This window comes from Poecilia latipinna, unplaced genomic scaffold (genome assembly GCF_001443285.1).
Source record: "Poecilia latipinna isolate Pla-1442-1.1 unplaced genomic scaffold, P_latipinna-1.0 Scaffold745, whole genome shotgun sequence".
In the NCBI taxonomy this organism is placed as follows: Eukaryota; Metazoa; Chordata; class Actinopteri; order Cyprinodontiformes; family Poeciliidae; genus Poecilia; species Poecilia latipinna.
In genome coordinates this window covers 189,823-213,031 of record NW_015113361.1, presented here as the reverse complement: position 1 = coordinate 213,031, position 23,209 = coordinate 189,823, and the positions used below count along the sequence as shown (strand labels likewise).

The 23,209-nt window shown below is 39.1% G+C and overlaps 1 protein-coding gene across 1 annotated transcript in view; it reads right to left on the bottom strand.

Annotated features, from left to right (window-relative positions):
* The window catches only part of LOC106955560 (androgen receptor-like), a 42,811-nt gene extending 20,273 nt beyond the window's left edge, over positions 1-22,538 (bottom strand). Inside the window, exons 1-4 of the mRNA XM_015045824.1 lie at positions 21,021-22,538; positions 14,824-14,975; positions 14,510-14,626; positions 232-510 (exon numbers count right to left, since the gene is read on the bottom strand). Coding sequence (XP_014901310.1) covers positions 232-510; positions 14,510-14,626; positions 14,824-14,975; positions 21,021-22,159 — 1,687 coding nt within the window. The 5' untranslated portion in view covers positions 22,160-22,538. The remainder of the gene's footprint in view (positions 1-231; positions 511-14,509; positions 14,627-14,823; positions 14,976-21,020) is intronic.
* Positions 22,539-23,209: the final 671 nt, after the last annotated feature.

Sequence of the window (23,209 nt, the reverse complement as noted above, 5' to 3'; positions counted from 1 at the left end):
CCTTTAAACAAAAGTGGCCCAGGTTTTTTTGTGGTGCAGATTTTTCTTTTTTTTTTTTTTTTTTGGTCCGCATTAGAATTTGTGCATTCATACCTCCCCAAACGAACCGGACTTTGTAGACCAGAGTTTGATTAAACTGAGCTAAATGGGGCTGGTGTGAATGCACGCTTAGTCCTGTTTCAAGGACTCTAATCAATTTGTGACATCTGTGTGTTTGTTCTGGTGTCCTACCTGGTAGGCCTTTAGCCCATTTGACCACTTTGACCAGTTGTCTCTCTCCCAGCTCATTTAGGCTGGTGAGCAGGCCAGCAGCTGAGTCTGGTTGGCCACAGTCGTGTCCAGCATTCACCACCTCAGGCTCGATGGACTCAAGGATGTTCAGGAAGACCATCTGGGAGTTCAAGCTCGGACCTGACTTAGGAGACATGTTGTGGGGTACTTCTGGCGCTTCCTGTCCAGGATGTTCTTCTTCTGGGTTCTTCTGTTGTCCAATCTTCTTCAGTTTGCGTGCTACAAGTATAAAAAGAATAGTCAATAGTTTCTCATGCTTTGTTTTTTTTCTTTCATGTTTTTTAATGTCATGTTATATTTTATGCCTCTAGATGTCTATTGCTCTTCCCTCACCACCTGTTTTCATATAAGGCTTCTAGTCTGAATTATAACTGTATTAGCTCTAGTCTTAGCATGAGAAGAAATGAAGAGAAATCTTAACTCGACTGCTTCATAATTAGCTCAATTTACAAACTATGGTCAGGATGGGACATTGGTTTTGGCTTGTGAAGATTTGCAATTTATTTTCAATATAAACCTAGTTGTTCGGCGAAAGTCTCAGTGGATTGTTGAGTTTGTTTGGCAAAACCAAATGAGAAGTAGCAGCGCTCGCCAATAGCTGATGTTATCATACAAGATGCATTACTGTGACATACCATGTCAGAGACGCCGAGACTGTCATACAGCAACAGTTTTCACTGTTCACTTGAAAAGGCATCATTATCATTAATCATTAATCAAATCAAGGAGTTAAAATCACAAAAGCAGCCAAGTGGTCCGTTAACTCTGGAGGAGTTGCAAGGGCAAGAATCATTTGGCACAACTTCAGGAAGTTAACCTGTGGCAAAACAAGGTTGAGTTTGTTTTGTGTGCCATTACGGTCCACAGAACAATTCATTGGTAGAAATTACAGAGAACACTTCTTTCTGTCTTCTAACAAATAAATGTCAAAGTGTATAATCTGCTTGACAGAAATCAAACGGAAATTTCAAGGCAAGACAAGAACATTTGTTGACAATCTTTATTCAATCTGGCAGCTTGAGCTGCTTTGTGTACAGTTTAACTCTATTTGCAAATCACGCAACCAGCATTTTTACCTGCCACACTTGCTGCTTCTGTACCAGCATCGGGTTATTTGTTCCGCTAGCTTGTTTGCTTGGCCTTCGTTTGGGTTTGGGTTCGTTTTGAGATGTTTCGCTGCGGTTTTGATATTAAATCACAGTTTGCATCCGTATCCTGCCTCCTGCACATCTGGGTTTTGGTCCTATGTTCTTTTAATCGTGACAAACTATGTTCCCAATAAGTGGGGTTTATTTTTTATTTTTTTTTAAAAAGAACAATCAATTTTCTTGAACAATCCGCAGTCCAGGCCCAGTAATATGTTTTCAAGTAATGAATCATATCTCATTGGATAGAAACCTCCCTGAACAGCTGAGCCTCATCTGTTGGAAGAGGCAGCATCATCATGTCGATCCGCACTAACAAAGAGAGGGATAAATTATACTTGTAAACAGCCTGCTTTATCAACACAACTTAGAGCACTTCAGGTTCACATTTTTGTTTCTTTGTTCCTTGGACTAAATGTATCCAGGGCTTGGGAAAACAATGCGACTCTTGCTTGTGTAAAATAAATCTCCCGGTTTTCTACATCGAGTGATGATGAAGAATCAAATTCTCCTCCAAAAAGGATTTAGAACATCCGGCAGCAGCTGCTCCAAATGGCGTCCAGTACTTAAGAACCAAATTGGAGAGCGATTTTTATTTGGATAAAGCAGACAGCCGCGTGATATGAGCAATGCGGACGGAGCAGAATACGACGCTAAGCATCTGCCAGCGCTATTTTACAGCAAAGTTTTCACAACTTACAATCACTCACTTCATGCACTCTGTGACAGTTTTGTTTCCAAAAGTTACAACTGCGGACATATTCGGCATCTGTCTTGCTTTTATGTCTTTCTCTCATTTTTTTCCTTTTTTTTCCCCCTGAATAAACAAGAATTACAGGAAAATACAAATTGTCACCAAGTCCCAGAGGAAAATAAAGAACAAGTGCTTCTGTTGTTTTGCTATTTTGGAGTCCAACTAGCACAGAGAAAAAAGATCGTAACACACTGATCTAATTCAAAGACAATAAATCTGTTGAACTATTAAGAACAAAGATAATAATAGACATATTACATAAGAAACGGCAAATTGCTTCTTTGTTAAAAAGCAAATGCAGTGAATGAGGGTAAAAAATAACGTTTAATTGTCATGCAATTCTTCTGGCAGGCAATGTGAGAAATGTCTCATTATAAAACTGTAGCCTGACTCTGTTGTTCAACTTTGATAAATATTGAACTGTGAGGTTTAGGCACGACTTACATCTTTCTGAAGGAAAATTGCAGATTATTTAGGATTTCCGTTTCTTATCTCTGATCCAGTGACAAACATTTCAGGTGCAAACAGTTAATTAAAATCTCCCGGCTTTCCTTTCCTCAGTTTTGACAGACGCGTTTATGATCTTTGCAGAGCGCACCGTGAATCGGTTGGGTTGAACTAACCTTCAGCGCTCCATAGTTGAGATGAAGCCAATGTAAACACACACACACAGGGATACAGGAGGGACTGGTTAAAGCAAAGAGCTGTCTTTTCTTTTTTTTTTTTTCCTTTAATGCAAATTTAGTGCAAAAGTTAAATTACAGATACCAGATGTTATCGGCTGACAGACTTACAAGGTGGTCTTTAAACGGAAAAGAAAACCTCGCTCTGGAGTCAGATTCACCGTGGACAGCTTAAATGTCCAGTGAGGGAACTGCAGAGTGATCCATTACAAGCTCAATTTGCTGCAAAATCAAATACCACATGTATGATTTATCTCCAATTTTCTCCTACTGGGCTGCAAATTTTCTGTGCCTTTACCAGTCTCATCATGATTATAATCAACATCTTTATCATATCAGTATCTTTTTTTTTTTTAGAATGATTGACTGCACAAGAGAAAAAAAGAAAAAACACACAAAAAAACCATCGTAAGTTAAGTGCCACGTCCATCTACTGAAATGCCTCTGTGTGACCTTAACTCTCGCTTTGGTGTCCAAGTTCCAGACATCATTATCGTATTATTTTGGCAATGAAAATTGGTTTCCTGCGTACAGTGGTGAGCCTGAAAGTCTGGTAGAGAAAATGAGGAGCAGGAGAGGTCAGAAGAAATACTCAGATCCCCCTTTTACTGCACAAGATCTCGGGGCGCGATATCTTGAGACGTTAAAGCAACCTCAATATTTCTTCTACAAATGAACCCTGCCTCATAAAGTGCTGTCCAGCTGCTGAAGGCATACGACGTCCTCTGGTGAAGCAAATGTATACTTTTATTTGGAACCCGGGATATAGAGGTGAGCATTTAATGCCTGACATGCTTATGACTGTTATCCTGAAGTCAGAAAGAAAGAAGCTCTTGAATTACAGAATGACCAGCGGCGGTTCTTCTGTGTGGCTAACAACACTCGGAGACAAAAACTAAAGCATGTCCCCGACTCACCCGCCACTTTTAAAAACATTTATCTTGCAATATTTTGGTAGACAAAAGAATCGGCAACAAAATAGCCCCGCCTTCGTACTTTGCTGTAAGTGAGTGAGTTTTTTACTTAGAAGAAAAATATTTCACTTAAATTTCACTTGTGTAAGAAAGATGCCTTGTGTTTGCAGAACCATTCTCTCTCAGTTTAACCCCCATGAAAACTGGTAATGCCACCCTGGGACAAAACCCATGCCATCAATGATGGGCAACCTTTTTTTCCCCAAGTTCTTTAAGCTCATAATTTCCTTAAACCTCGACCTGTTAACTGTCCTAACCCTTGACACAATATGGGAATCGCTTGAAACGCCTGTCTTCATATTTTGATGTGCCCATCGCTCTGGAACTGGAAAAAAAGTTTCATAACGCCACATGACACTTTTCAATAGCTCCAAATTCCAACCGCTATGCTCCGTAGCTAATGGATACCGTTTTAATTACCCTTACCAACAGCGATTTTCTCAAGGCCAAACAGCCAGTCGCTGCCAGTAAAATGAGTTCTTGCCAGATTCTACGTGTGAAAATGCTAATATGTTCGCTGTTAGGCACTTCTGTTGAGTTTAATGCGTTTCATTCCCCCAAAACTTTCCCAACGGTGGCCGAGATTTATTTGATTCAGACCACATTACATCCCCCCAAGACAGTAATTGACTCAACTTATTGAACTATTAATAATGTGCTGATCAGTCACCCACATTCAGCTTACACAATTGTCCTAGTTGTTTTGTTTGCTCCATCCAGATTGGTGGTCTCAAACTACAGTCCTCAAGTGCCGGTGTCCTGAAACTTTCAAACGTTCTCTGCTTCAGCACAACTGGCTCCAATATCAGCTCATTAGCAGAGCTCTGTAGAGCTGGACTGCATGCTAGCGAGGCAGATTTGCCATTTCACTCAACCATGTAGGGCAAGGGACACATATAAAAGTTGCAGGACTCTGGCCCTGGGGTACAGCAGTTTGAGACCACTGATCCAGATCAATGATTTGGTCATTTGGAAATAGTTGTTGCTAAATGCAGCATGATCCTCTCTAATTGGGATGACTCTTGCTGAGCGTGTGGAGTAGTTGTCTTATAATCCAAAAAATGTGGATTTGATTCTAGATTGCTCCTGCTGCATGTCGACATGGCCCTGGGCAAGCCATTTAACCCCCAAATTGTCTACCGATCTGTGTAATGGTGCAAAAAGGTAATTACGATTTACTGCTGCCATCGCATGACTATGAGATCACTTTTAAAAATTCTAATTTAATAATCTTAGCTACTTGTCCTATTTATTTTATTAACTGCGGGTTGAGATTTATTTATTTTTGTACTTTTTGTGACTATACAAATTATGTACTTTATAAATCAGTTTGACATGCTGTATAAAATGCAAAAAATAATAATTAATTACAGAAATAATCTTATTCATAGCTTCTAAAAACGGACAGAAAATGCAGTTTAATTATGCTCTTCAGACTCAGTGAAAACAGATGTTGGTAAAGTTGTGTAAATTATTTTAAAATAAATTCCATGTTACTGCAGTTGGGTAATTTCACACAAAAATCTGATAACTCGTGTGAAGAAATTGTTGTTTTTAAACTGCTCTAACATCCCAGCCTCCTACAGTTCATAAGAAGCAGACAGGGAGACAGATCTTTGACCTTTCACCTTTGCACAATCTCTTCAGTCCAAACTCTTTGCCACACAAGCCAAAATCGTCAAGGGAAAAGCACGCACAGCGCACAAAAAATGTGCATTTTTGATTTCACTAAATATGCAAAAACTTTTCAATTTCACATGTTTTACTGTGTTCTCAGCAACATGAAAGGGCGTAGGTCGCTCTTTATTTTTTAAAATGGTTTTCTTTCTTCGGCCAGGTTTTAAGAAGACTTTTATGCACCTATTTGAAAGCCTTGGATTTATTGAACTTTTCGACAGAATTTTTTTCAAGTTTCTACCTGTCTCTTGTGCAGGCAAAACTCATACCGATTTATGATTTGTAGTTGCAGGCTGCAAAAAAAACTCCTTCCAAGGGCCTCAAATGGCATCCAGACTACACTTTGGACACCCCAGCTTTAGATCATCCAGAGTCCTGTCTGACATTCTTTTCCCTTTAGTTCAACCCACAGGTTTTTCTTAGGAGCTAGATCTCGGGATTAAGACATGAAGAGGAGAAAGTTAATTTTGTCTCTGGTGAACCATCTCTGGTTACAGATCCACCCAAAAGCCGGATTCTGCTAATTCTTTGCACACATTTGTACCACCAGGTGAGTATACTGTAGACTTTACCTGATGTCTTACTTTCACTTCACCTTCGCTACATTTTAAGAAAAAAAAAAGAAGCCCTCCCTTTTGCTGACATCATCAAAATGATGCATTAACGTGCTTTGCTTTTGTAGGATAAATAATTTTCCACCTCATAATTTTTATTTCGCAACATTATCTTGAGTTTGAAGGAATGCAAAGCAAAAACTTTCCAGACCTGCTTGCAGACGTTTGATCCATCTTACCCCCTTTCTCCTTTCAGAAGGCCTCCGTTTTCTTCTTCTTCTTCTTCTTCTTCTTCTTCTTCTTCTTCTTCTTCTTCTTCTTCTTCTTCTTCTTCTTCTTCTTCTTCTTCTTCAGATTAACATCTGTCATGTTTATCTAGCAGACTGTAACCCCACTCACTTCATTCAGTCAAAGAGCCACATAGGAGAGTAACAGTTGCACTTAAAAGAAGAAAAAAAAAACTCCCACAATCCAAGTTTTATACTGCCACAAAGTGATTCTTCTTGTCAAGTTCAGAGTTTTTCCTCCTGCATCATTGATGGTCGAACAACTTGTTGCCAGCTCCAACATCTGCTGTACATTTCCAACGGGAGGGTCTTTTAATATTGCTCCTGATTTATCTTCCTTTAGCTGGATGGCTTTTGGTTATTTCTCAAATGTAAGACACCGTCCATGATGACAGTAAATTGCTTTGACATGTTGCTTTTATATTGACTGCAGATGTCTCCATGTGGCATTCTTTTAACAATGGGTGTCGCATATGCGTTATCCTCAATGATTAAACGGCATAATGGAAACAAATAAATAAATGGGACAGTTACAAGAGGGCTTTGAGAACGAAGCGGAGGGCTATTGCTACGTTGCATTTTCTCTTGGAAAGCAGTGTGCGCTCTAAAAGAAAGCACGGAGCTCTGGGAACAGGAGCAAGGAAGCAGACCCTCTAATTGCACTCGTGCTCAAACTAACACCAACAAAATAAATAAAATAAAATAAAAACAAATATTGATGCTGACACACTGCCCCCCCACCAACATTAACAGTTCTACAGTCACTTCAAAGTCCCATCCTGAGACGGGATCAAAAAGACTATAATGCTAAAACCAGACCTATAAAAGGTAACCCACACTCCAAGTGATCACGCACTAAGGCATGTTAAGAGCCAATAAATGTAAGGCCCACCGAGTTAAACCAGACTGGGATGTCTGTAAATTAACAAACACAAACAGACGCACTGAAAAATAAAAACACCCTCCACCCGTCATGTGACTATTTCTGGAGAAGATCTAAGATGATTTTGGAGTAAAACCAAAAACGGCAAGTAAACACTGTACAGTAACTGCAATGCACACATTTCTAACTATTTAATTATTTAACATCACACTTTCTTTTTTGTTTTGAACAACGAAAAACATTTACAGCAGCCTGACTGGAGTTTGTCAACCACTGCACGGAAAACTTTGAGGCAAAAGTCACCTTATGTTACCAGATAACTTGAAAATGTGACGTGAATCAGCAGCCAGTGAGAGTTTTAAAGTTTGAAGTGGAGATCTTAAGAGATTTTGTTTTCCAGGATAGTGCTTCTTGAGTCTTCTTTATACTTTGTCCCATTCTAGCAACAAACATCTATTTATTTTTTATAACACAAAACAAAAATAAAACAACTATTTTATAAACCAAGATAAGGTTGTACATAATTGTAAAGCTGAAGCAAAAATGACACTAAACAATAATGATAATGAAAATGTGTTTTTGTTCAACTAAGTTAATACTTTGTAGAACAACTGTGGAAATATTTTGGGATCTCTACCAGCACGATTCTTTCTTTTGAAATAACGCCCACCCAGACAGACCAGATGGATAGCATCTGTAAACATCAGTTTTAATAGGGGGCCTATTATGCTGAATTCACATTTTACACAATTTTCTTCTTCCGTTTGGGTCTCAACTGCTTCTAAAAACAGTCAAAGTGCTTAAAAAAAATTAAAAAAATAAAAACAAATGTGTATTGGCAAAAAGTTAAGTTTTTTTTGGTGTTTGGAAAAGTAGCTGTTTCAAAAACCTCCCAATTGTTAAGTCACACTGTGTTGTTACCTAGTAACCCTAGCTGAGCTGCTATTTGATCAGCTGGTTTTACCGCTGTATGTGCTGTACAATGGCTGCTGGAAAAGTGTTTTGTTGTTGACTTGCCATTCAGAAACCACAGAAACCAAAGATATACCTTGGATTCTGTACATCTTCTGTACCAAACCGAATGATTGTGGTATCATTGCAGATCTGTTTGCAGCCATCTTCAAACGTTTGGTTGGGGGCGTGGCCAGCAGCTTAATTGGACTTAAAGTGACAAGAGGCCCTACAACAGCTCATCCTGAAAGGAACTCAAAATAGGCAGAAGTGAGCAGACTGAGATCTCATTATCTGAAAATGAGTTTATGCAAAAACAAACAAAAAAAAATGTAATGAACATATTCTGCATAGCCCATGGACCTATCCTAACTTGTTGAAGGAAGCATAACAGGCCACCTTTACAATCTTGCCATATTGCCAATTGGATTTAGGTCAGAACTTTGCATGGATCATTCTAAAAAATGAAAATCCCTTGACCGGAACCCTTCCAACCCTTCCCCTGTCCTCCTGGAAGGTGAACCTCCACCATTGCTTGTGAAAAACAAGAAATTAGACTTGTATGGTTTTCCTTCAACAGTGACTTCTCTATAAAGGCCAAACCTTTGAGGGCTTCGCAGAATAGCTGTATTTATTAGGGACCCGTTACACACAAATTGATCTGTTTACTAAATAGAGGACTTCTATTTAGTAAACAATTGGTTCCACTGGATTTTACTCAGAAGTGAATGGGGTGGAGAACCAATCCATGTTAACGCTTTTCACAGTTTGACGTTCTAGGCGTGAAAATGTTGAAAAGTATAAATACTCTGTACTTCAGCTGATTTTTAAATTGTCACCACGCTGGTTTGCTTTAGTGTGTTGGTGTAATAAAAATTCTCCAAGCAAAAGTTTTTTGGAAATAATTCCCCAAAGCTTCAGTATGACTCTGGTAAAAAATACTGCTTCAGTCTAAAACTGATGGCCATCATGTTAAATTATTCAGAGATTCTTCCTGCACATACCCAGAGATTTAAAACCGCACAGAGCCTTCACTGATATGATCGCATTTTGAAATCAGAGCTGAATTTACTGAGTGAAGCCATATAATAGATCTGGGATTTTATTTTAAGTTAATAACCTTCCAAGTTATTAAATCAGAACTCATTTTCCTACAAAGCATTTAAAGCCCCCCAAAATTATGCCTAATTTCTGCCACTTCCACATGTCAGATCCATATATTTCCCCGTAAAATGCTAGGAGTCAATTATTCGTCCATGATGAGAACATAAGTGAAAGGATCTTTTAAGCCACAACTGGAAAAGGGCCGCCTTTTTACTACAATCACAGCATTAGATCACATTTTCCCTCCGCGGGGTTTGTCAGTGACTGGTGGCGAAATTACCAATATGTCTGCAGCTTTAATTCACATGTCTCGTGTCAGCTTTGTGCCTTCAGCACAATTTTCCCCGTTAGCAGAATGAGAAAATGGGAGAGAGTGAAAATTGAACACAAGACCAAAATTAGTCCACTACATGTCAATCTCTGCAGCCTAATTTGACGAACAGGTCTGGGTCACAGTAAGGAGAAGTGAATGGAAGAGGTCTAAATTGCATGGCAGCTCAGCCAGGGGCTTGATTATCAGTAACATCCCCTATTGTGATGATGCTCCAATTGAAGAGAACCAGTGGTGATGTGCAGTGCAGAGAATAAAGTACTTGGTCTTGGAAAACCACTAATAGTTTCACTTTTAGGACTTCACTTTTTTTGTAGTGGCCTTTGTTCATTTAGAAACTACTGCGCAGCCTCTGCTAAAGTCCTCACAGCACTTTTTAGAAATGTATATTTATAATGTGTGCACAGTTGGTAAGGTGGTGAAGGCTCTGTAGATTTTTAGCGTGAGCTGTGTGTATTCACAAATAGAGAAATGGGCATGCTTTATATTCACCAAGCCTTTAAAGCTGTATGGTTCCCAGCATGGCTGTGATTTTGTTTATTTTTGTTGTTTTTAGAAATTTGTATTTAAATCAATTAGAAGTTATTTTTATTATTGTGAATATGGTAGATTTATTCTATTGTTGCATTTTTGATTATTTAACAGGACAATGTTATGTATTTACCAGGCACAAAGTAAAAATGTTTTTAACCATAATCGAATAACTCAGTAATCTTCAGTAGTCAGAAAAGTGCTGTATATATCAAACATAACAGGAAAAAAAATTGACTTCATAATTTGACAGCTGGAAATTGGGCCTCTGTCTCTTTAAGAAGCTCCTACTCTGTTTGAGTGTCATCAGTGTCTTTCCATTATGCCATTTTCAACCGTTCTTAAGAACGTTGGGCTGAGAAGTAGTTTGTATGATAAACTCAGAAGACTCTCAAGTTTTCAGGTGTTTGCTAATTGCTGCTGCCACTAGTCTGGAGGAGCCAAGGGGAGGAGCCAAGGAGATCAGTGCTCTGTGAGGTGGAGGCTCAGCTTGGAGACTGCAGCTCCAAGGTGGAGCTTTGTTAAAATAGACAACACTGTATGAAAGTAAGCGTTCAGGCACCCCAAACATTTGTCATGGAAGATTAAAAGATTGCTCAAACATGCATGAAAGAGTTATGCATTCTGTCATTGTGCATGAAATATCTAGAGTGTTAAACTGTAGGTATGTTTTTGATGAGGGAATAACATAACTACATGATATCAACCTCAAAAAAGTTAATTTCCATAATGCCCTTCCCCCTTTAAACCTCTAACTAGCAAAAAAAAAAAAGCAAGAAATCATCTTTTTTATATATAATTCTTTTCATCAGCCTAAGCTTAATTTGTTGTTGGTCAGTTAAAATGATCAGAATTAATTTCTATTTAGTAAATGTAAAAATGCTTTTTTTTTCTTTTTTTTTTAAATTTCATATGTTTGCATACGCTATAAATTGTTTGCCTTTAAACAGTTTTTTTATATCCCAGATCCATCATCTACTGACTCTGTAAGCTTCACCGTGTTAATTAAAAATATTTGTGCTAACCTGTTGATTTATTTTATTGGAACATATTTATTTCTTGTGTGGCATGATGGAAAAATTAAGGAAAATTATTGTGGATTGTCAAACAAATAACCCAGCCATCAAACTGTTGGAAGAAGGCATGTTTTGTTCCCCAGGGATGAATGTATTTTGGTGCAAAAAGTGTGTGTGTATTGCCACCAGAACAAAAGCAACACACCTTGTGAAGATACTGGAAAAAGCTGGTAAGATAGTGTAATTGTGTCACTAAAACTAGTGACACAAATCTTGGTCTGACATGGAATGAAAAGTCACTCAAAGAGGAGGAAGCCATCACTCCAAAAGCAACATAAAAAGCTGATTATATCTTGCAAATGCTCTTGGGAACAAAAGCCATAACTTTTGGTGCCGATCCTGTGTTATGATGAAACTGAGACTGAAGAGCTTGGGTAAAATGACCATGATTTTTCATCTCGTATTTCCATCTTTAAAAGGGGGACGCTTGCAAGGTTGAGTTCACCATCCCAACTGTAAAGCACAGTGTGGCAGCACCATGTGTTATGTTTTTCAGGGATTGCTGGATTTCATAAATACAGAAAAGAACATTACAAGGAAATACAGAAACAACTGGTCAGGACATCAGCCAAGAAGTTAAAACTTGAGCACAAATGGGTCTTCCAAAGTAACAATGACCTTACGCATCACAGCAAATTAGTTACAAACTCATTTAAGGAGAACAAAGCCAATGTCTTAAGAGCGCATCATCATGTCCTGATCTTGGTGTGAGCAAGGCAAAACTTGAGTCTTGAGAGGGATGTCCAAAATGCTCAACTCACGCCTTGCAGTCTGAAAGGCAATTTTACCAAATGTGAATTCTGAATGTAAAAAAAAAAACAAAGAAAAAAAAAAGCAAACTGGAATAATTTTGATGATCTTTACCAAGATAAAACAGGAAATATTCAGATGGTGAGGGGAAAAAAAAGTTTGTGCATTTTTATATAGAGTGTAAAAATGTTTGTTTTCGGCTGTACATAAAGTAGTTGGTGGAATTTTATGCCACCAACACAATCAATACAAATCAGGAGAGTTTAAGAGCAGAAACGTGTGTGCTAGAGTGTTTGGTAATGGGTGAGGGTGTCAGAATAGGTATAATAAGAGCAGGGTCAGTGTAGCAATGAATGTAGAGCGATAGCTCAAAACTGAAACAAACTCAGAGCCAACCAATCAGTTCCAAAAATTTCTCAAATGATACTAGCAAAAAACATTTCTTAAGACCTGTGGTCTTAACAGATGGGGTAATTTAGACCCCACAACTGTTTTACAGTGTGCGTGGTCCAGCCGGGTCACACTGACCCCATGTGCGCTTTTATGAGGGACTGCTTTGGGCGGTTTTGAAAACTGATGGTGACAACCCCCATCACGCTCACCGGCCGACCATTACATTTGCCGTGTTCCTCCTGAGCGTGATGACTGTGGGTTAAAATAATCAGTGAGTATTGGTTAGTCTTAGAGCGAAAAGCAACTATTAGATGAACAAGGAGAAAACCAGAAATCAACTTCATTTGGACACACTGATTCTATGGACTCTTACATGGACAGGTGCATATAATACCAGATGAGATCATATTTCAGTCAGCTTTTGGTTAAAAAAAAAACAAACAAGAAAAACTTTACTCTCAATGTGAAAAACATAAGTTTAAGTTTTGGGATGTGGGCCAGTGGGGTTGTTTGCCAAGAGCACCAGGCTCGGACCGCCTCTGATTTCTGACATACAATAGTTCTCCTGTAAAGATGTCAGGCTTTTGTGACAGAAAACATGAGACCATGAGGAATAATTCAAAATGATTTTCAAATTATGATGTGACATTTATTCAGCACAATTCAACTGGAAAACAAATACATCTTCTTTGAGGAAGAAAAAAAAAAAGACATCATAACTTATATTAGGCTGAAACATTTTTGGATTCAGTTGCACACTATAAAGGTTCTCCAAACCTGTCAGATTTTAGGGACATCTGGTGTCAAGTGATTTCAAGTCACTAATTCGTAAAATCCGGAATAGTTACCATTTTTAAAGAAATATCCCATTTTTCTAATGTCACCGTTTTAGATTTTATGTAATCAATGATTACTGTCTTTACCAAGTTGGATGGTATGGATATAATTTTCTGTACCTTAATCCTGACTATGACCTTTGTACAATTACATTTATTTAATCGTCTGTGATCTTCCTGCAAACTATGACTCTCTCTAAGGGATGCAAATGAGTAAATGCCAGGAGTATCCTGACAAGACAAAAACAGTTAAACTTTTATTGATGTTGCACCGATTTTCTTCCAAGCAATGCAAGCTGTGCGCCAAAGAAGACTGAAAACTGAAAGTGCAACCAAGATGCAGCAGCTTTTTTCCTGTTTTTACATTCTTCTTTATGATGGATTATCTCTGTGTTTCACTTGAACTGTACAAGATAAATGTCAGACATGTGCAAAAACCACAAAATCTTGGCATTTTAAACAGGGGAGTGTACACTTTGGACATCCCTTTTCAACCAGCTGGTCTTTGTTTATCATCAGCAAGTTTTTTTGGGAACACTTTATAAAAACTTCCCAATGCTAAAGCAGAGCTAGCATCCAGCAGAGATTGGCTGACGGTGAATGAAGTGGCATGAAGTGACCTGATAAGCGCAGCTTTTTAGTCTACAGGTCTGTGTGTGTCTGTATACAAGTGTGTGTGCACATCATTAGTTTGACGTATATCTTAGGTGAAGTGTGCACAATATGTTTTCACTACTAAGTAAATCTCTGTAAACTTTAACACTTAATGTATGCGTTGATAAACGTTTATGTAAAGTGCAAAGCGATTTGAAGCAGGGTTAGGTTATGAAACACTCTAAATGTGTTGTAGATCACAGCTGAAAACCTACCCAAAAGTCAAACTGTTGACCCTTAATCCATCTGGGAATCTACTGCAAAGAATCTGTGGAAACTGATATTCAGAGAGTCTCCATCCAGTCTGACTGTGGAAACTGCAGCAAGACGCGGTTCTATAACCTGTTGATTCTCCAGGGGGCTAAACTATGTGCGCCGCCCTTTTGAGATTTTTGTTATTTACATTTTGTGAAAACCATGAATCGCTTTCATTCCATTTCATAGAAACACTCTACTCCTTCATTCGAAAATCCCCCCCAAAAACCTCAGCTGTTTGTGCCTGGAATGTACTGAAATGTGTCCAAGAGGAGTGAATAATTTTGCATGGCAATGTATACAGGCTACATTCCTACTTATTCACTAGTTGGTTATGTAATCATATTAATGAAAAGACATCTTAAAACAATCTGCCCTACCTCCAAGAGTCATCCCAGCTTCAAAGCACTTCTTTAGCCGACAAGAGGGGCAGTTCTTTCTTCTTAGCTTGTCAATGGTGCAGTCGTTTTTGCTTGCACACAAGTATTTCTGCTTACCTATTTGATACAAAGGCAAACCATGGGTTAGTTGAGCCACTGAAACATGATCCAATGAAAAACAAAAAAAGAAATCTCATTTAACTACTAAGTGCTTCCATTGTCAAAAACAGAAAGAAACTCAAGCAATAAATACGTGGAGGGTTTTTCAAGCGCCGGCACCAAACTGTAAATCCAAGTTGGAACTTCTAATTTACCTTCTGCAGCTCTTTTAAAGAAAACCTTGCAGCTGCCACATGTGAGCGCACCGTAATGGCAGCCAGATGCCTCATCTGAGCAAATCAGGCATGTTCTCTGAGGAGGGAAGAAGAACTCCATGGGGAACATGTGCTCTCTGCCAGCCTCAAACCTGCAGTCAAACATGAGATGAAACAAACGTGTGTACCTCTGATGGTGACCTTCAAGCAAGCAAACACATGATTTTACTTCTTTTGCGGATTTTTTTTTTTTTATTGTAAGTGGAATCATTTTTTTTCCCCTTTTCTTGTATTAAAACTCCATGTTCGGTTTCCTTTTTTTCTTGTGAAAGTATCACCCACTGCGGACAAATTAGGCCTAAAGCTGAGCACCACAAAACACCTAATATAATTCCCAATGTCTAACCACAAACAAGGTGCAACTTATATAGATTTGAACAGAGCATGGTGTGGAAAAAGCACGGAGCGCCCGCGCTGTAGCTGTGGGATGAGATGTGGATTAAGTTGGGCCGGCTGCAGCCTTGAGAGAAGAGATAACAAAGGAGCCTCAGACACAATGTTTCCTCTGTGACGTACTAGATAGATACGAAGGTTCGGTTTAAAGGTGACAAGGATGAAGCGTCCCGATTAGCAGGAAATGTCAAAAGGCGTACTGGTCATTTTTACGGAGTAAATTCACTCTCATTATGTCGAGAGGGGGATTTTGCTGTTTTTGAAGACTTCTCAGGCTTGTAAATTGGCCTTTTTATTGACGACGCGCACATCCCAGCCAGAGGATGAAAGCTTAAAGACTCTGGAATGGGATGATCCAGGATGACGCAAACCACATGGTGTTTTGTTGTTTGTAAACAGGAAGCTGCCATGACTAATCAGACATGTTTCCAACTTTTAATAAAAAAGCAGGAATTCTCTCACAAACACAGGAGTTGTCTTAATGTTCTTAATGTTTACAAGTATATATAGGTATATTTATGTATGAAAGAAAACCACCGGCATTCAGCAGAATCTAATAATGCTGACTTTAAAGTAAGGAGGGAGTATTTGAGACAGTTTCGAGATTTACACGCATGCAGGGGTAGTTTGGGAACGATTCAGGAAGGAAAGTGGCTCAGCTCTACGAAGCCCCTTTGAAGTTTTCCTCCGTTAAATACATTAAACCGATTCCGAAGACTGAAAGTCGGCCTAAATCCATGCACAGATTCCTTTTGGTTTATGCATCACAGCATGATGTTTATGACCACCTCCATGTTATTTATGCTTGTTTGGCATACTGATTTGCCATGGTTCTCATGCATGTTACCCAAGTACGGCCACAGCTTCTGGGGGTATTTGGTTTACCTCTGGTAATACTCAAAGTAAGATAAATACAACGCTTACCAACTTAATTAATTTCAAAAGAGAAGCAAAAGGAAGAATAGCAGAAGAAAAACAGGTTTAAAGTGAAATGGCTCCTTAGCCCTCAGGTCTGTACCATGCTCCCGCTGCAAGTTGGAGAACCAGTGGGATTTGTGTGGAGCTACACGTGTGTATGGATAAAGAATAGAAATTTTGAAATTAACAGCAGAAGTTCTTATTTCCACTATAAGGCAGGAGTGTCCAAAGCGCCACCCAGGGACCATTTGCGCCCCCCGGAATGAGTTTGTTCGGCTCCAGACTGCAATTCAAAACTGAAAGAAATGTGTGCAAGCCCTGACTGAGGGAAAGATGGGTGCTTTTTAAGACTAATACCTCAAAACGGTTATAAATTACGATCATCCTAATGCCAACAGTGGAGGTTAGACAATTATATTATCATTTTAAATAGGACCACTAATAACCAGTGACATTTATACTTTTGTGCTACTTTTTGTTTAACTTTTCAAAATATAGCAAAACAGTGACCCAAATACTGGTAAGAAATAAGAAAAAGAATTAATAAAACAACCATTTTTAAATTTGTTTGATTTTCTTTTAGATATGCAAATAAACCAGAGACGTTTTATGTTTACTTTGGATTAAAGATCCATTTTCTACAAAAATCAGACTGCTTTTTTTGTTAATATATTCCATATATGTATTGTAGTTTTGAGCTGGTGTAAAAAAAAAACCTTTACAATAACTTTTGCTTTTATAATTTAAAAAAATAATACTTTTGTGACCCAAGAGTACAATACTTTCAACTTGACAAAAACAAACTTTCAGCTTTTTTCACAAACTTAAAAACATCCTGCTTGCTTGCAAGCCTGCCATGCGCTCTCTTTCTCTTTCTCTCTCTCAAAACTTTCTGCATTTAGACCTAATGACTCTTGCACAAAATCCTGTCCTTTCTGCATCTTTCTCCTCAAAAACCTCAACATCCTGCCAGCCTGGGTTAAACCTGTTCGCTTAGGTCCTCTCTTCTTGCAGTTTCTGCTTTAGCAGATTTAAGAGCCTTGTACTTGTGCCAGCAAATAGACTTCAATCCAGACAACCATAGGCAGAGTGCATTTGCAGATGCATTTTACTGAAGATTTCTGACCTCTGTTTTTCTGCGTTTTAATTCCTCACCCCTCCCCATAGAGAGCCTTATTGGTTGGCTCCGACCCACGACAACAAATGGCAAGAAGGAGAAAGAGTATGCTCAGTTTTGGGTTACAGAAACAGATTGCTGGAGGTGAGTGCCTGGTCCTGTAAAATCTATAAGGACAGAGGTTTGAGAAAGAGCAGTAAAATGGATCGCAGTGGGGGAAAAAAAGGGTTCGTACATTGCATGCACTTGGTAAAAGAACAATTTAAACCTCTGTAAATTTGCTAAAAGTTGTGCTCAGTCACAAGTTAGATGTTATTAGCAATACGAGCTAACAGCAGCGTGTTTCTTTGCATGCTATTTATTTGAATATGCTCACAAACAGATACATATAAAGCAAGTGCAAACAAAAGTATCTATCAAAAAGATTTAATCTGGAGAAACAAACTGTCAGAAGTATAAATTAGCGCAGTTTATTATTGTAGCTATTGCCATGTCTCAAACATGGCAGCCATATTGGATTTTGAGGTAAGTGGGAAAAAAAAAAAAAAAAAAAACTTTCAACGTTTCCACTTGGATTCAGACTCCTGGAGAATCAATTAGAAAACAATAATTATTATCTTTTTAAAAAATAAATAAATGAATCATTAAATCATTTGGGTTTTTACTATTTTAGAAGAATAAAACTATAGCATATATAAAGCTGTGATGGTAAATGTTGCCTCATTTTGATGCATTTTCAGCATCAATGCGAGACAAAAACCATCTCGGCTACCTGTCAAATATTTATGCTGCTCATCTCCAGGTGCCCAGCTGACACTTTCCATTTCAGGCCATTTGTTTCCGTCCAAGTTTCTGAGACGTGGTCTGCTGTTCTGCATTGACCAGCTACCATGATTTGTTGTAGTGACCACCATTAGGCCGCATGCCTTGCAAAAGCATTAATATTTCTCATGCACTTTTACTTATTGCGGCCTGGCAGTCTCGCTCTTATTTTGTTCGCACCTCTCTGAATTCTCAACTTGATTCCAAGTTAAATTTATGGGACATGCTTATTAACTTTAGCATGGGTTCTGCTGTCATGATTCCATCAGCAAACGATACCACGTGATGCACGTTATCGTGCTGCAAAAGATACTAAGAAACTCACGACGAGACTAATCTGGAACAAATTTGAGAAAACTGCTGAAAAGGTGAGTTATTTAAAATGAAGGCTGAACCCCATGGTTTAGAGTTGCCTCTGATTCAGAACAAGCAGAATGTTGATCGACACACTTGACGATTTTGACGAGAGCATTTTTGACAAAATGTGATGTTTTTTTGTTTTGCTCGTTTCATAATTGGCTAATGCATTTTGTTTTTATGTCGTAAAGCACTCGGAGCTCCCTTGTTGCTAAAATGTCCTGCGCAAATAAACTTGACTTGCTTTGATTTGGCATTTTCATTTAAAACGAAACTTTTTGTCTTAAGCAACACGATGTGTGTGCTTTTTTTAGCAATTTGCTGCGAGGAAAGGTTCAGATGAGAGCAGCTTTTATACAGATGAGCAGCAGATCTTTGCTGCACATGTTAATTAATAGTTAAGGGTGTCTGCTGAATTTTCTTGTTCATTTGAATGTTTAACCACATGAAATAGCTGTTTTGCAGTAAACAGGTTTCTGGATAAGACCGCTAGACCATAGTACCGTCTGGTGAACTAGGATGACCTTGTTGTCTAAAAAGGAAACTGTAAAAAAAAAAAAAAAAAAGTACAAAAAAAGTCCAGTGAGTGGGGAGATCAGTTGCATGTTTCTTGTCGCCCTCTACAGTCAAAACATTAAAAGGCAAATTACAAAAACATGTTGCACCTACATGCATGGTTTCTGAGAAAAAACGGAGTCTGAGAGTGCACACACTGAGTCATTACCTTCAGTGAACTCAGACAGTTGGAGAAAAGCCCTCGGCTGTGTAATATATGACTCTAGAGTCAATCAACATCCCCACACCAGGTCCATTCGGCGTTATAAACCAAACTAAGTCATAAAAGAACATAGAGATGCAAGTTTGAGTGCAGATCTTCAAAGAATTTCTATCTAAGCAAAACAAATCCAATACATACAACATATTAGCTACAGATTTTTCCTTTCAGTCATTCGAGCAAGAAAATACGAATACTTTGTTACAAGAAAAAAAAATGGAGTCAGTTAAGCACACACATGCAAATTAGAACGGGGCATTAAAATCATTTGCCTTCATAGCACATCCTTCATCATCAACAACGCCAAGCATTGAGTCAAATTACTGGTTTTGTGATGTTTAAAAGAATACAGCTTCATGATATTATGGAAAGCTAATTTTTTTTTTGCTGATTATTTTTGCTTCAAAGCTATTCTATTCTACTGCTTGAGCGAATGCTGTTTGCGTGGGCTTCTGGCCGACCAGCATGCAGGATTCTAATGGTTTTTACCTAAGCAAGAGAGTTATGAGACTTCACCATCAGCTATTTGTTTGGTCCAAAAATCTTAAAACAGACCGCCTGGGTAATAAAACTGTTTTTGTTGTTTTTTGTTGTTGTTTGTTTTTGTTTTTTGTTTTTTTTGTTTTTTTTTTCATTACAAAGTAGCATTCATCACATGCTGACTGATTTTAACTCTGTTCATAAATTTAATTCAAGACACATTCATGTGACTCAAATATGTATCTGATATAATGAGCTTGAATGTCTGTCTGGTCAACGTTTTCGAATTAATTTGCGTGAGCTGAGTGAGAGCTGTAAAATCCTCTCAGAAACTTGGACATGATTTGGTTTCTAATGAAAAAAAGACACGTGTAGTAGGAATGCAACTACAACAGCTGTCTACAAGGAATAAACAGGATGCTAGCTAAGATGAAACACATGTTTTTATCTCATTATAGGTTTGATGCTTTCGAAGTTTTTTTTTTCTTTTGTGGCCATTTAATGTCAGTCAGAAACACCAGAGAAGTTGATTAGGGTACATGGTTTTAAAGGGCACATATGATTGATTGCAACCAAATGGTAGAGCTTGGGAATCACATAAAATAAGGAATTACTCAAACACTCTTGACTCTCGTAATTTTTATTTATTTATTTCTCTGGCGTTTATGTTGAAAACTGACTTAACCAGACGTTTTATCAATTAGCACAGGAATTATTTTAATTGTCCTATATGCCGTGAATAACAGGACAGACCAATAAAGTCGCTGTGATTATTTGGAGACTTGAAGAATAGCACTTGTTTTTTTTTTGTTGCTTTTTTTGTTTTGTTTTTGTTTTTGTTTTTGCTTTTTTGTGTTCCCCGTAAAGTCAGAGTGAACTCAAAATCTCTAGATTGTCGTTTTTTGTTTTGCTGCTTGCTTTTATGCGTACTTCTGTAAAAAGTTTGTACTTCTTTCTACATCATGACAGACCGACAAGCAAGCTCAGACTGCGTGATCCTTAATGGGATTCAGGATGAATAGGATCACTTTTGGTGATCTGATTAGCCACAAAGCGCGAACTAAAAAAAAAAAAAAAGAAAAAGAAAGAAAGAAAGAAAGAAAGAAAGAAAGAAAGAAAGCTAGTCCACTTTATTTTTCAAATGTATATATATTTATAAATATATTTACACACAACTTAAAAAGTGTAAAAAAGTAGAATTTTTACAAAACCAGTTATTTGGTTATCCTTTAATAATAATAATAATAATAATAATAATAATAATAATAGAATTACCTGGTATCGTTGTAGACTACATCCAGCCATTCACCGACTTGGCTCTTCATGTCTCCGGAGTTGGGATAGGGGGTCCTCAGCATACCGCCGGGATACCACTGCTCCGGGCGCACCACGCTCCCCTCGTATGGATTACATATGAACGCCGCGTTCGGTCCAGACTCGTGTGCGTTCATGCACTGCCTGGACCCCCAGAACTGCGTGTTGTACCTTTTGTTGAAGGTGTACCCGCCGCCCCAGAAGGACCCCCAACCATCGTTTCCCTCGGACTTGATTTTGACGCTGTACTGGTCCGGCTGGTACCCGCCGGAGTCGCTCTCCGGGGCGTCCACGAAGTCCCGCACTCCTTCCTGAGGGTTGTAAGCCGCTCTGCATGGCCTCTCGTTGGCCGCCGCCACCGCCGCCGTCGAAGTGTGTGCGAAGTGGGCTAAGTGGTCTGGGGCGTAAGGGCATGAAACGGTGCGGGCTGCGTTCAGGTGATCCGTGTCCTCAGCCTCGCACGGTGTAAAGTTTTGCGCGTTCACAGACGTCCGGCTGGAGGCGAGGTGATGAAAATGCGCAGGCGTCTCTGAACTTTTATACATCTTCACGGCTGGCTTCTGGCCGTGCACAGGTCGCTCTTCCCGGTCGGGACACCTGTAAGTAATCTGGGTCTGGGCATCGGGGCAGCTCACAGCCGCGGCGTCCACCCCGAAAAAATACTCTCCGCTGATTTGGTCATTTGCCGCACATGGGGGGAGTGCGGCGTCCACGTCGCTCATGTCACTGGACTCCATGGTGAGACCCAAAGAAACGGACACTGCTCTGCACAGCTCTCTGGCTGTCTCTGAGATTGTGGCGCACGCAGAAAAGGATCTGGTGTCAGCGTTTAACAACTCCTCCTGAGGAGCAGCAGCTGTCTGACAGCAGCGCGCCTCAATGTCACGGGCTGGCGGATTAACGCACCCAGACCCGCAGCTCCTGGCATTATTATCGGATTCATCAAACCTGCCGTTTCCTGCGCAGCTTTTCGTGAAACCGACTGGATTTTCCTCAGTTTTTTGCGCCATGCCGAGAGCTCTCACCGCGTCGCCTGCCTTTATTTTCTTAACCCCGGACCAAACGGAGCTGCAAGATAACTGTCGGCTGGTTTGGCTCATTTCCCAGAAAGAGTTCGCTTGGCCACGAGACTGGACTTTGCACGACAGAAAATCCCCCAGCTGGTCCCCGGGAACGGTTTATCTGCAGCTCGGCCCGATCTCTCTTTGTGCTAGGCGTTTTGGTAAAAGTCTCACAGAGCAACAGGAGTCGCAAACTCCTCCTAAAGTGAGAGTCGGAGTTACTCGGATACGCTTTGATTAAAGTCAGCAGCAGGAAAACGGTCTAAATATGTTACTTTCTTTCATTGAACGACTAACAAGAGCGCAGAATGATTCATAATTTGCAGACTAATAAACGTAGGCTACGCTGTAATTAATTAACACTCTGAAACGCGTTTCCACGAGACTACCCAAAACAAGCGTCCTATTATCTACGATTATGCTCCCTGCCTGCAGTTTTACATCACGCTTTCATGTGCGCATCACATTTTTATGACCTGCCACCAGCTTTATTTGGATGTTTTGCTCAAGGCAAACATTTCCTTCACATCCCTGGCACGATAAGAAACTCTCTAAATATAAGAATATATTTAACGAGGTTTTTTTTTTTCCAGTTTTAACAAAGATCAGACTTTACACTGTTTGCATGTTCTGCACTGTACATTTAAAATATTCAGATTATTATTATGATTAACGTTATTATTATTATTATTGTTATTATTATTATTATTATTATTATTATTATTACTAATAGTAACAATTCGGCACAACTTACATTGCTGTGTCCACTGCCATAACAATTTACGTCATTACTAAAATGTTTTCCCCTTGAAGCTAAATCCCATAATCAGATTCACTTGTGCTTATTTACAGCATCACGATGTAGATGAATGATCGCTGTGCTGCTGTAAAAGACTTGCTGTTTCACTGGTGAAGCTGGGAAGACAAAGGAGCTGCTTCTGTGTTCCAGAATCAATCAATTGATCATAATTGATCCATAAAGCGGGTTTAATTTACATTTATTGAGGTGCTTTTCAGTGAAAACAGAGATCAATAAACACTGGTAAGGTAAGGCAATGGCAGGTAATCTGCTGTGGCAACATCAGGGGG